General features: G+C 51.3%; 4 protein-coding genes across 4 annotated transcripts; 3 read left to right on the top strand and 1 right to left on the bottom strand.

Moving 5' to 3' along the window:
- The first annotated feature begins 2,783 nt into the window (after positions 1–2,783).
- HER10_EVM0008264 (fungal specific transcription factor domain-containing protein) lies at positions 2,784–5,412 on the top strand. Its single transcript, XM_035483062.1, has 4 exons — positions 2,784–3,095; positions 3,226–3,525; positions 3,659–4,123; positions 4,182–5,412. Exons 1-4 carry the CDS (start codon positions 2,928–2,930, stop codon positions 5,250–5,252), a joined length of 2,004 nt encoding a protein of 667 aa, XP_035328249.1. The 5' UTR covers positions 2,784–2,927; the 3' UTR covers positions 5,253–5,412.
- Positions 5,413–6,474: 1,062 nt separating this feature from the next.
- Positions 6,475–7,545, top strand: HER10_EVM0010714 (uncharacterized protein; the record flags this gene model as incomplete). The annotated part of the gene is made up of 1 exon (XM_035480166.1): positions 6,475–7,545. The coding sequence occupies one exon, from the start codon at positions 6,475–6,477 to the stop codon at positions 7,543–7,545; it is 1,071 nt and encodes a 356-aa protein (XP_035328461.1).
- A 1,148-nt stretch (positions 7,546–8,693) lies between these two features.
- Positions 8,694–9,609, top strand: HER10_EVM0007169 (short-chain dehydrogenase/reductase SDR; the record flags this gene model as incomplete). Its single annotated transcript, XM_035476734.1, has 2 exons — positions 8,694–8,911; positions 9,039–9,609. 2 exons carry the CDS (start codon positions 8,694–8,696, stop codon positions 9,607–9,609), a joined length of 789 nt encoding a protein of 262 aa, XP_035328154.1.
- A 477-nt stretch (positions 9,610–10,086) lies between these two features.
- HER10_EVM0005558 (uncharacterized protein) lies at positions 10,087–11,356 on the bottom strand (the record flags this gene model as incomplete). The annotated part of the gene is made up of 2 exons (XM_035475169.1): positions 10,087–11,240; positions 11,296–11,356. 2 exons carry the CDS (start codon positions 11,354–11,356, stop codon positions 10,087–10,089), a joined length of 1,215 nt encoding a protein of 404 aa, XP_035327998.1.
- Between the last annotated feature and the right edge of the window lie 2,277 nt (positions 11,357–13,633).

Here is a 13,633-nt window from a genome sequence, read left to right as displayed (position 1 = left end):
CACTGAGGATTCTCGGGAGATCGGTCCTTGCTAGGGAAATCTGGTGCTACGGTGCCGCAAAGCTTCCCCCGAAGCACCTACTCGGCGGGGAAGAGACGGCGTCCCGGGCGCGGCCGCCACGAACGACGAATTGTGGCGCCCTCCTGATTCTTGTCCAACAAGCGTTGGTGGCGAGAGACTGAGAAGAGGCTCGGTGCGACCCATTATCCTCCCGCATTCTAGAACATGATCGTCTCGGGCCTGAGATCTAAGATCCCGGTAGCGATCTGAGTTCTCAGTAGTCCATTTATTTGCTGTCCAAGTCCCCTTTCCCCACCATCTGAACATAGATGGTGGCAACTGTCAACCGCGCATATTGGTGTCTCTGATCAGCAGCGTTGTGGAACGCCCGCATACGTGCGGCACGGTTTACTTGGACACCACGAGATGAACGAGAACATGGCCGGCTGAGTAGATTGAGTCTAGAAGTGGTACATAGGCACAAAGGTTACCGATGCAGTGGGCCCACATATCCCAAGGCTCGTGTCGGCGCATTGCAGATGAGTACAGAAATAGATACCGACGCAACCTCCTCAACTTGCACCATTACATTGCCCCCGCGATTTCACTTTTTATACATACAGTACTGCATCATTCATCTCCAAGGGTTGCCCTTGGAATGAGTATCACCACAAACGTTTTTCATAAAGACATAATATCAGAAGTTCTTCTGTCGTGTCATGCGAACAGAAGCACACTTGGCTTTGATCGATTTGATAGTAGCTTGTGAAGATATCCGTACTCATGAGCCCGATTCCTAGGTACTGTTCAACTAAGTAGCATACATCAAGTAGTCTCGCTATACGGACGTACGTGGGGTATCTAACACAACTCTTCGAGGTGGTCTTTCTTCACAACTCGTATCATTCAGCGTGAGCAACATAATGAAAAGAGCTGAGGGCCGCTGTTATTCTTGCGTGGATAGTGGAAAGGTTCATGGCAACTTCATGGGCCAAGGCTGTAAACTTTTGAGAAAAAAAGAATGAATCCAGTAAATCATCTCTTATTTTTCCACTGGAATTGCAATAAGATTATTCTTGTTTTCATCTGGTTAACCCTGTGCTCTTACGATCATCAACTTGCCTCTTCTTTGGCTTTCTCACTTGAGCACGATGGAAGGAGGACGCCTGGACTTATCAACTTGTACGGCCTTGAGTCGCAAAACGGCAATATTTGCAGAAAATATCAGCTCATTACGTATCAATCTCTTTGGATATCCCAGTTGCGCTGGAAAACGGTACATCGTCGTTATTGCGAACCAGTACCACATGCCTGATGTCATCCGTCTGCTTGTCGCGGAGGGAGTACGCAAAGAAGATGAGTGTATGAACCCCCCTCTTGAACGTCGAACTTGCGTCGCATGACATGGTTCCTTCTCAAAATCGCATCAATGACCATATGATCAATCTGGAACGCTACACTGTTCGAAATAGCCTTCTCGGCAATCTTGACTGCTAGTATCGTGACATCGCGCTGCCATTGATGACCTGTATCACAATCAACACAAAGTCCGAACAGGAAAAGACCTTTGTGTATAGCGATGGCCTTTCAACAGACTAAGTACCTTTCACAATGTACTAGATAACGAGGTACTGGAATGTCGCTGAAATCGCTGCGGCAGCGAACGAGGGGTGGGGGCTAAGAAGAGTCTGCGGATTTGGATGAAGAGGGAATTTATGGACCAGCCCTACGAGGTATGGTGTGAGTTTTGCGCGGGAGAAAGTAGCCTGGGGCTTCTAAGAGAGTGGTGATGGCGTGGAAGAGCTTTCGAAGCGAGATGCAGCGAAATAGGAAAAAGATGAACGAACGAAGAGGCTCAGAAGGAAGGGAATTTGAGTACTTGACCATGTTAGATTTGTTATTTCGATGTAACGATACTCACGAAATACGTCTCCAGGTGTTGAACTGGGACTCCGATACGACCACGAATCCGGACTATCAACGTCAATAGGGAAAGACAAATTGAACTTTCGCCACCCCTCAATTCCACTGATTCGAACCAGCTACCATTTGACAGGGTTGCCAACTCCAGGATGCATCATAGAGGTCATGACAACATGCATCTTAATTGGGAGAAACGAATATATCTTGGGTAACAAATCACGTACGTTAAGTTAGTATAAGAAGTGTAGTAGGCAACCTGAGAGTGCAAGATTCTAGTTATCTCGACAGAAACCTGTCTCACCCAAGACAATAGTGACCAATGCGGCACTCAAGCATTCTCAGGTATCGAGATCTCTAAAGTCAACAAGGTGTTTTTATGATCGCCAATGAATCGCTCAGCCTCAGTCGGAGAGTGACATGGCTGCTGCCACTCAACAGCGTTGCCCGATAGGAGGCTAGTACAGTTGTGAATTGTGAATGCCTAATCTCATCATTCGTAACTATCACAGGTAGGTACCCATTATCCAATCATGTATTACAGAATCAAATTAAGGAATCCAAATCAACAAGCGCCACCTGAAGAGCCTCAGCTGCTCAAGGGTTAGTTCTTTGAGCTTACGCAGGTGGTAAACATTCCTAGACTCATATGGATACGAGTACCCACTTTGGCGTCGAAAAGGATCCACTCATCTGCCGGCTCGGGGCGGGGCCTCGGACCCCAAAAGATTTCCGGACCCGGGAGATCCCCCTCCCCACCATCCAGAGTCTGCCTTACGAGACCCGATCGTAAGAGAAACGTGAAGCGAAGGTTTCCCCTTTTATTGTTTACGAATCTTTTGACTAGGACATACGTCTTGTCTCCCAGATTCCCCTCTTTTGTAAAGTTTTGTGTAAAATCGTCCGATTCGCCCAGCTCCCAATCCCAGACGGCCTCGCCGTCCCGTCCCGTCCGCACTTGACATCCTGCAACTCGACGCCAAGACTCCGCTGTGTGCCGACAAAGTATGGAAGGCCCGACGATGGCGACAGCCGGCAGTCAACAACAAGGTAGCCACGAGGTGGCCGCGCGGGCCCTGGGTGACAGGCCCCTGAAGCGCGACCCTGCATGTGTAGAGTGCCGGCAGCGGAAACTTAAATGTGACCGAAAGCACCCCTGCTCGGAATGCATCACAGTATGTGCCGTCTTTAGTCAAACTCCCCTCTTGCCTCGCGGCTCTTATTGCTGCTACTTGTACCTCATTCATGCCATCTTCCTCATTTCACATCTTTTCCTCCTTGCTGCTAACATGAACTCTCACGCAGCACGGCCGCCATTGCCTTGCTCCACCACCACCGGGTCCGCGCAAGCCGAGGAGGAAGAACCATTATGAACTACGCGACAAACTTGCGAGCATCGAGTCGCTTTTGGAGGAATGCATGGGATCGAAGCCAATCTATCATGCCAATGAAACGCCACCCGTCCTGACCGATCAAGAATCCCCAACGGACGGCCAGAACCACGATTATCATAGACCGAAGGTTCAGTCGCCAGGATGGCTCGTACAAACCAAGAACGGGGTCGAGTTCCGCGACAGCAAAACGGCGTCTGCGACTCGTGAGGATGTAAGTAAATGTCTTCCTTCCTATGACTCTACGACACTTGTTCTTAACACCATTGTTTGCTTTGCATCTTTATACACAAGACTATACTACATTAAACCTGCGCCATACTCATATAAAGCCAACATGGATATAGGAACAGACCATCCGTGCCCTTTTTGAGGTGGAAAGCGAGCAGTCGACATGGCTACCTGCTCTCGCCTTCCTCAATCAGCACCATGGCTCAATAGGCATATCTCCCGCTTCGGGGCTCTCATACAACTGTGTCCCATCTTCACCCAACATCATCATCTTGTGGAGAGTGTTCTTAGACAGAGTCAATCCTGTCACCAAGATACTTCACGTTCCTACATTTCAAGCCAACATTGCAGATGCAGTGTCCAACTTCCACGCCATCCCGCCCGTCACACAGGGGCTCTTGTTTTCCATTTTTCTCGCAGCGTCTGGTTCTCTGTCGCAAAAGGAGCACTGGGACATGCTACGCTGGTCCAAGAAGGATGCCTCGACGGTTCTGTCTAGAGGCTTCAAGACTGCCATGGCACGATACAACTATCTGAGGCGGTTTAACGAAGATACGATAAGGAGCCTGATATTTTACTCAGTGAGTACCTCATATGAACAGCATCCCCCTTTGGATTCTATCCACTCATTACACCTAGCTAAATATAACACAGTTACATCAACGCACTTTGAGAGATCCAGTAGATCCATGGATCCTCAACGGGATCGTCGTGAACATAGCCCACCGCCTCAGTCTCCACATTGACGGTACGCGCCTCGGCTTCTCGCCTTTCCAAACAGAAATGAGACGACGTCTGTGGTGGCAAACCGTTCTGATAGAGGCCAAAACGAGCGCCGCCTCATGCATCAGCGCCAAGGTCCTACCATCCAGCCGGGACACGCACATCCCCCTCAATATCAACGATGAAGACCTCCATCCGTCCATGAAGGAAGCACCTTGTGCCCGAAACGGTCCTTCAGAGATGTCTTACTGTATACATACATACGAAGCAGAATCACTCGCCATGGACATGCAGATCCCGTCCGTCGACGAGGTGCTCTGGGGCCAGGCCTCCTCAAACCCAGCTTCGGCTTCGGTACACACTGCCGTGCCTTCGCCGCACCCTTTTGACTCACCCTTCGTCACCGCCATACAAGATGCTTTACAAAAGTTCGACCAGACGCTGGGGCCCCTCGAGCGCCGTCTCCTCTCCGACTCCGCCGCGAACCCGCTCCACGCAATGGCACTCTATGCCCGCACATCACTCGCCGCCATTGTTCAGATTGTCATCACGCCGCTCGAGGCCGCACCGGGATGGGGCACGGAGATACACGGTCCAGAAGACAAGTTCTTCAACGTGGGCCTGGTGGCGCTGGAGATCCTGCTTGAGCAACGGCGGCTCGCGGGCCATCAGTTCGCGTGGCTCGTCGACCTCGACTTCAAGATTCAGACGTTCTACTACCTGGGCGCGCAGCTTCAGAACAGAGTATCTGGCTCCTTGGCGGAGAGGACGTGGGCTGTCATTGAGAAGATGTATGCTTGCCGCGAGGACTTGTGGGAGCTCAAGGATGAAGAGAATATGACGCTGGCGAATCTTTTGATTGTGGCTTGGAGTCGGCGCGCGGAGCATTTTCTGAGGGGTCGAGTTTTGCTGCTTGAGCCTCCTTTTGTAACGCGCCTGCGAGATGAGGTTATGATGATCAAGGCCGAGGCATTGAGCCTATTTTGATGATGTTGCCAGATATCACAGGCTGAGTGTCCGGGGTCAACTCCGTCCTCTCAACTTCTTTCGCCCATTTTCGATGTAAGGCACTGTTTGGGGGAAATTAATTGAGGTTTCGTGTATTAATGAAGATAGTGTCAGATGGATCATGGCCGAACTCTGCAACCACTAATGATCTTAAAGAGTTTACGCCTCATCTAAGATTCTGTGACATCTAGTTGCTCCACCGTACCACTATGCCGGATATGTGAACAAAGACTGGAGATATCATGGCTTGGGTGAAGAGAGCGGATAGTGGTGACTACATTCCCCTAAAGCTTGGTTTTGCGCTAGTCTCTTAGACAATGGCAATTAGCTTCCAGGGGTATGCCACGGCGTCCTGATTGTGAGCCTTTTGGCTCTTCGAGGCGGACTCGGCGTCTGATGTTATGGTATACATAATGACCCGTTCTTAATAAAGAACAATCCGTCAGATGTGAAGCCATGCAAACTTAACCTGCAATGGCTGACTCGTTGATCATAACGTTCACTCAGACTATCCGGTAGCCATGTAAAAGACCGAGAGCGAGCCCAGGACGACACCTGGCCGCCAGCTGGCTACCGAGATACTTCATAAGACATAATGATCAGGATACGAACTGGAGTTCATGACGCACTCGGTCGATTACTTTTCTATCCTCTACACCTCCTCCTTTTGGAAGTTGGGTAGATACGAATCACCGGGCTTCACTCTACTGCGCCATGGTCAACAACGGTCGACCATCGAAATATTGTTTCCCCTGCAGAAAAAGGAAGCTCCGGGTATGATATGCCTCAGAAATAACCCCTGGATCAGCACGTAACTGTCTTCGGCAGTTGTGATTTCTGCGAGCTAATCGACGGAACCAACTTGTAGTGCGACCTCGCGCCTGGAGGATGCGGCCAGTGTCGGAGGGCCAAACTGAGCTGTCATGGGTACCGCGACTCTACCCAGCTTCTCTTCCGTGACGAGACCAAAACCACGGCTTCAAAGGTCTCGGCCCGATTAACCGCTGCTGCTGCATCTCGCTCTCACGTCTCGATACGGGACCCTCCTCATCTCACATGGGAGGATATCTCTCGCGACACCTTCCTCTCCCTCTACGTTGTCGGGCTCAGCCACACCTTCGACACTCTCCCCGCTCTCCTGAACAACTCCCCACCCAATGGCCACTTACACATTAGCCTCGGCGCAGCCGGTCTCGCCTTCATGTCTTTCCACCTCAACAGGCATGATTTACTCCTCCTCGCCAGCAAACAATACGTCGCCGCCATCCGAAGCATCAGATCGGCACTGAGTAGTACCAGCAACAGCAACTCCCATCATGGTAACAATAACGACGAAGTCATCCAGTCAGCACTCCTCTTAGACCTATACGAGAAAATTGCCGACCGCCACGAGCATCAATCCGCATCGTGGCTAAGCCACGCCCGGGGCGCTCTCCACATGGTCTGCGACCGCGCCAACACCGACTTCTCCAACCCGACCACCTGCCAGCTCGCCAACAACGCCGCCGTAGCCCTCATGAAGAGCTGCGGCATCGCCGGCGTCCCCGTACCGCCCTCGCTGCTGGCCCTGCGCGAGGACCTCAACAGCTACGTCCGCGACGCCAAATGGAGCTTCACGGGTCTCGTCGTCGGCATCGTCAACCTCCGTGCCTACATGCAGGGCCTGGCTTCGGGCGCAGCCTGTCCGAACGTGGTGCTGCGCCGGGCAAAGATCTTGGACGAGCACATGACCCTCGTGGAGAAGCGGCTCCAGCGCTCGTGGAAGGCTACGCGGACTTTTACGGTTGCGTATAACCCGCTCATCTTTGGACGGTATTACGACGTCTACCCGAGTCACCACGCGACGCAGGTGACCAATGCTGTTAGGATGATGCGTTTGGAGCTGAACAGCATCATTCAACATGTGGGCCACAATGAAGAGCACACCATCAAGAGTCAGACCCGGGAGGTTATCCGGGAACTCACTCGGCACTTGTGTGCGGCCGTGCCCCAGTTTTTGCTCTTGATAGGGGGTGACGCCACGAGTCTACCAGTCCATACCCTACCACCATTACAGAGGCTACATTGCTGTACAATGTTGACGCCGTTGTACCTCTCCTTTTGTCTGACGGAGGACTTATACATGAAGGAATGGATCTTGCAGATTCTTCTGCATATGGCGGAACATGGAGTCAAGTTGGCGAGTGACGTCTTCCAACTGATTTCGTCAGGTAAGCTTGTAGATTATTGGGCTCTGTATGCCATGGTCGGTAGCTATGCTATTGCAGCTTAATGAAGATGACTTCAAAGTCGTTGATCATGATTTTTGTACTGTGGTAGATTCTTGGCAAGTTGGGTGACATAATCATTTGCCGCTCTATGACCCCAACTCTTTTCCTATCATTCTTTATTCTTTACTTCTTATATAGCAATCTCTAGTGAATATGGACAGAATAGAAGTAATAGTAGAAATGTGAATAGGCAGGATAAGAAGAAGCATAAGAAAGCTAAGGAATAGAAACAGGTCGTAAGTAAGTAATATGATTTTTTGCTGGCCGATATCCTAACTTGTCACCCACTTGCTTGGATAGCAAAGACCCTAGAATTTGGGAGCAATTTGCGCTCGCTTTCGGTTGGCACAGGACCTTGAAGCTGGGAGGAAGAATGGAGCTGTGTATGTAAGTCAAGGTCCAGTGTCTGCATACTGATTCAACAGACTCGCCCGGAATGAAGGTAATTTGGCAATGCGGCTTGTCAACATTATTGACAAAGACGGAGCTCGGTAGAGGCCTATTTGTGAATTGTCCGAGATGGTCGGCCCGATCCGTAGAATGCCATAGGCTCCGGCCGTGGGCAAAGATGCCACCGCTGTGCGCAAGTTTCATTCCATAAGGGTACCACCAAAGAAGCAGTGGCGACCTATAGCTTCGAAATTTCACTGTATACGGACTGCAAACTTCAATTAATCCCTTAGATTTCAAAAGTTCAGATGATGTTCCGTCTGACTAGAGTTTTAGAGTTCACAACTACGGAACGCTAGCCCCTTGGGGTTAATGCCACTTAGCGCTGATCCAGGCGTTCGGGAGCACCTACAGGGTTCATGTCTCGATTCAAACGTTGCTCGGCTCTTTTGGCACATGCTTGGCGATTGCCTATCTGGATCGAATAAGTGACCAAAGACGGGCGTATGTGAGGCTGATAATAACAACTTTATCGGCGTTTTGTGGTGTTTTCCTCCGACATTTTGAGCCAAATTGTATCTTGGAGAAGCCTTTCTAGGTTCATCGAGCCAAAATCAGATCGCATAAGAAGTTTCGCAGTTGCTGTTCCAAATGTGGTATTGGTGATTATTGCACACGTTTCTTAGAGCTTACTATTTCGTCTTCCATAAGTTCTTATACCGCAATCAAAGCAAGTTCCAAAAAGTCCAGAGACGAAAAGATGCCTTTTCCATACAAGACGGCTCTCATCACTGGCGCCACATCCGGGATTGGCTATGCTTTAGCAGAGCGTCTGGTCGCGAACGGTGTCTTTGTTATTGCAGTAGGTCGCCGCGCAGATCGCCTGCAGCAACTACTCTCCAAGCATGGAAGCTCAAAAGTTGCCACCGAAGTCTACGATGTTTCTAATATCGACGGCATTGAATCATGGATCAAAGAGTAAGTACGCCTGAATACTTTGATCCGCCCTAACTCCTAGACCTATTCCTTCCCCGCCTCATTCAGATATTCGTCTTCAAATAGACTACCTAAACGTGGTATATCGACTGATTATGCATATCCACAGAACGACAGCCAAGTATCCCACGCTAGACTGCCTCATCCTCAACGCAGGCGTCCAAAACACCTTTGACTTCACGCCCGCCCTCTTAGAAACAGCCAAAAACGAGCTGACCCTCAACTATCTCTCCCCGCTCATCGCAACCACGCACATCCTCCCCCACTTCGAGTCCCTCTCCACGCCGGCCGCCGTCATACTCGTGACCTCGGGTCTGGCCATCGTGCCCATGCCCCGCTGCGCAAATTACTGCGCCAGCAAAGCCGCACTTCGATCGCTGACCTGGAGCCTGCGCGCCCAGCTCGCCGACCGCGGGGTTCGCGCCGAGAATATCCGCGTCATTGAGATCGTTCCGCCTGCTGTGAAAACTGAGCTGCATACGCGACAGACGGACCTGGTCGCAGCGGGGCGGGCTGGTGTGGGTATGCCGCTGGAGCAGTTCATTGATGAGACATGGGAAGAGTTGGGGAAGGGTGAGGCGGACGATATCATTATTGGGCAAGCAAAGTACTATGCTCGTGGGGAGGAGGAGAGGAAGAAGGCTTTCAATGGGTTGCTTGCGGTGTTGAAGGGGAATTGAGTCGGGAGCTTTGAGTGACTGTGAGTTATCATCTGAGAGAATATCCATCTATATCTTCTATCGACAAGTCTCAAGTTACGCTAAAGGCACTTTGAATCTAGAAGTACTTGATGTAAGCTCACTTGAGTTAAAGACAGCTATAGAAATAGTCTCTTATAGCAAGTCCATCAAACCGGCAATCTATTAGTCACAAGTGAGGAGAAATTCTTTTTCGAGACAATAGTAGTCTGTTATATTCCTTTAGAGTTACACGTGCCATGATTCTAGATCCTAAGTCTGAGTCAGAGCGAGACAAGTCTGAGCTATACATCATTCATTAATCCCAGTCATCTCCCCATTCGCACCGTTTTGCCACCAGATCATCTTTCTGTCTCCAAAGCTCTGATGAGTTACAGTCCCGTATGATTACCGACTGATCCTCTGAAGTCCTGACAGAGTACCAGTCACTACCATCGGCGACCTCGTCACAGGCTGCGCTTAGATAGCAGGGGGAGGAGCCTGTTGGTTGGTGGCAGGAGGAGGAGGAGGGGGTCTCTGGTTGGGATCGACAGCCCGAGCGCCGTTGGGCTTGGGAGGAGGAGGGGTGTTGTCGTTGGCCGGGGGAGGAGGAGGAGCCTGAGCCTGCTGGTTCGGGTTCACGGCCCTGGCGGCGTTGTTAGGCTTGGGAGGAGGAGCCTGCTGGTTCTCCGCGGGAGGAGGAGGAGGGGGCGCCTGCGCATTGGGGTTGACGGCTCTGGCGTTGTTCGGTTTAGGAGGAGGAGGGGTGTTGTTGTCCTTGGGGGGAGGGGGAGGAGCGGCCTGAGGGTTGACCGCTCTGCGGTTGTTGGGCTTAGGAGGAGGCTGCTCGTTGTTGGCCGGAGGAGGGGGAGGCTGCTGGTTGGGGTTGATTGCTCTCGCTCCGTTGGGCTTGGGGGGAGGAGGAGTGTTGTCGTTGGCGGGAGGCGGAGGGGGCTGCTGGTTCGGGTTGATGGCTCTGGCACCGTTGGGCTTAGGAGGGGGAGGCGTGTTGTCCTTGGGAGGAGGGGGAGGAGCGGCCTGAGGGTTCACAGCTCTGCGGTTGTTGGGCTTGGGAGGAGGAGGCTGGTTGTTGTTCGCCGGAGGAGGGGGAGGCTGCTGGTTGGGGGCCACGGCTCTGGCGAAGTTACCGTTGCCAGCGTTGTTGCCGTTGTTGCCGTTGTTGCCGTTGTTGGCGGTGTTCGCGTTGTTGCCAGCCGCATTGCCGTTGGCACCCGCAGCTCCGTTGTTCACATTGTTGGCATTGCCGTTGTTGGCATTATTGGCGTTGCCAGCGTTGTTGCCAGCAGCTCCGGCGTTGTTGGCGTTGCCGTTGTTGGCATTGTTCCCGGCGTTCGCACCATTTCCGTTGTTTGCATTGTTGGGGTTGGCATTATTAGGGTTGTTGTTGGTGTTGGTAGGACGAGGAGGAGGGGGCTGCTGGTTGTTGTTGCCGGCGTTGTTGTTATTGTTGTTGTTGCCAGCATTGCCGGCGTTGCCAGTGTTGCCGGTGTTGCCTCCGGTGTTGCCTCCGGTGTTGCCTCCGGTGTTGCCTCCGGCTCCAGCTCCGGCTCCATTGCCGGCACCTCCGCCGTTACCACCTCCGATGGCACCAGCACCGCCCTGAGGAGCGGGAGCTAGAAACAAGAGGGTTAGTCACTGACCCTATAGGATGGCCGTGAGAGTACTTACCAGTCAAGGCATTACCCGTGAGAAGGGCAATAGCGAGAACGGTGAGAGTAGTGTAACGCATTTTGACTAGGTATTGAAGACTTGGTCAAGAAAGTCGAGTAATGACAGTATAGAGGTGAGAGAGAGAGTTGGGTATCGTCGAAAGAATCGAAGAAGTGAAGAATCAAGAGAAAATAGTGAATATGACTAAAGTTAGATGTGCACAGCACGGGAGAAGGTTGAAGAGTTAGGAAGGTTGTTGAAGTAAAGTTAAGAAACTGTTGATGAGAATGATGAGAAAAAAGAAGTTGATTTCCTCGAGATCGAGTGAGCCTTTATAGCCAAGATAATCCTCGAGACTTCAATGTTGTGACCCATGGCAAGCAACTTGAAGACTTTCAGCTCCACCGATCCCATCATCCAGCTCGTCTCATGTTGCCATTCAGCTGACGTTTCCCCCAGGGCCGTGTTTGCCGATGTCTAGAACGCCATGTGGAAGCATAGCCCGGCATGTCGAACACTTGACGGGCTGTGGACATCGCGACATCACCAACCCAGCATCTTGCAACATCGGGAGTTTAGATGGCATGTCGTCGTCCACCGAACCTCAAACGAGCATTGACGTTGCCTGCAAAGGCGTGTGAAGGCCTGCGATGGGCCTCATGGGAGGATGAACCCAGCCCCCAATCGAACGATTACGAAGCTTGAATTAGGTAAAAGCCATCAGAAAGGAGACTAGTCCGACGTCTAAGGAGAATAAACGGTTCGGCAGAGCCCCAGAGGCACCCCCGGGAATGTGGCTCTGAGCCTCAATTCTCTATTGAGGCTTGGCTCCCTCTTGCCGTCGAGGTCCTGCCGGGAAGCCTTGTGGGGAGAGGGAGCGGGAGCTTGTTTTCGGGACCCCATCCGGTTCGGAGAAAAAGAGCAACAATAGTGGGAAAAGACTTGAAAGGGGTTCAAACAAGGAGTCGCATCACGGAAAGCTGGGGGTTTCTGAGCTCTGACGTTGCCATGTAGATTCGCAATCCTCTTTGGGCCTTTGCGGTCCCCGCATTTTCGTGTTTCGACTGATGCTGTGACATGCCTACCGGGGGGGGCAGGGGTGGGAAGCCGCACCGATTGATTGCGCGGCCCGATCTACAACGTGATGTGGGAGACGACCCCGGCGTCGATGGCTAAATGCGGAAACTTCTGGGATTTCTAGAAGCTCCTTTTTTCTTTAGATCTCTCCAAGAGCCTAGAGGTAGTGAGGCTGAAAAAACTTGTAACGTGAGCGCATTGAACGAGACTCGGTTCTTCAAACATTCTGGATCTTTTTCGTCATCCAAGTTGGAAAATCATAGGTGGCTGGGCTCTACACACCGCCTCACCAGTGGAAGGGTCCGAGTGAAAGTGGTATGAGAGCAACATATGATGTTCAGCAACAATAACACCGTCAATTATGATCATCGCGACTTATGAGAGCCTCCCGAGGCTACGTATGCCCATGAAAGCCGCTAGGTTCGGGCATGCCGAGCCGACGATGGTTGCCTCAGAAGGCGCAGATGTGTAAGGGTAACGATGGAGGAACACGTTCGATGGTGAAGTTTGTAAGGATACGGCATTTCACTGCTCAGATGTAGTGCAAGACGTGCCGTATTGGCAAAATCCGTGCGACGTGCTCCGAGTGGCAGCCAACTTCTCGCATACAGCTTTCAAGTCCTGAAGGCGAAGGATGTTTGAGTACCATACGCATTTATATCGCCGTGATGGTTGATTGAGATGTTTGCGATGGTAGAGACAAGAGTGGGAATGAAGAACCTCTAGAATTGGTCATATCCCGAGAAACAACATAAAGATTAAAAGCCGGTCAGCGAGCTAGTGAATAAGCTTGTCAAGCTTTAACGAGTGGGCATCCGAGCCTACTTGTGATGTTGGAAAACCTAACAATCAATAGAGCGGGGCCTGCCGCGTCACTTAAATTGCAGCTCGTCAAATCATTCTATGCATACGTCAACTACCTTGCCAAGCCTCGAGTCGTAATTCTCAAGCCGTCTTGGAACAATGCAGAAGGAACCCGGAATAGAGAACCTACAGTTCCCGCCGTCAATGTTCTGGTTTTTACAATGCGATTTTGCATGTAAGGCAACCCTCAATAGAAATATACGTTTCAATGGAGACCTTTTCGAATAAAGAATGGCTGTGATATGAACCATGGCGCAAGTAATCCTCTCCGGCTTCATTTGGCCCAAATGATCAATACACACGGGATCAGGCCTTGGAGGAAGATCGCACGATATGATACGCATAATACGACTCAACGGTTTTAGCACTTCAATCTAAACTCGCGCTCGACTGAACATGGTGCTCTCAATCAGAG

This window comes from Colletotrichum scovillei, assembly GCF_011075155.1.
Source record: "Colletotrichum scovillei strain TJNH1 chromosome Unknown Contig00010, whole genome shotgun sequence".
NCBI classification, from domain to species: domain Eukaryota; kingdom Fungi; phylum Ascomycota; class Sordariomycetes; order Glomerellales; family Glomerellaceae; genus Colletotrichum; species Colletotrichum scovillei.
This window is presented reverse-complemented; position numbering and strand designations above follow the sequence as displayed.

What these genes read in the sequence shown, in the direction of transcription:
- HER10_EVM0008264 (XM_035483062.1), top strand. Translation starts at nt 2,928, where the DNA reads ATGGAAGGCCCGACGATGGCGACAGCCGGCAGTCAACAACAAGGTAGC. An exon ending in CCTGCTCGGAATGCATCACA is followed by an intron (nt 3,096 to 3,225) that starts GTATGTGCCGTC and finishes ACTCTCACGCAG; the next exon opens with CACGGCCGCCATTGCCTTGC. An exon ending in CGTCTGCGACTCGTGAGGAT is followed by an intron (nt 3,526 to 3,658) that starts GTAAGTAAATGT and finishes ACATGGATATAG; the next exon opens with GAACAGACCATCCGTGCCCT.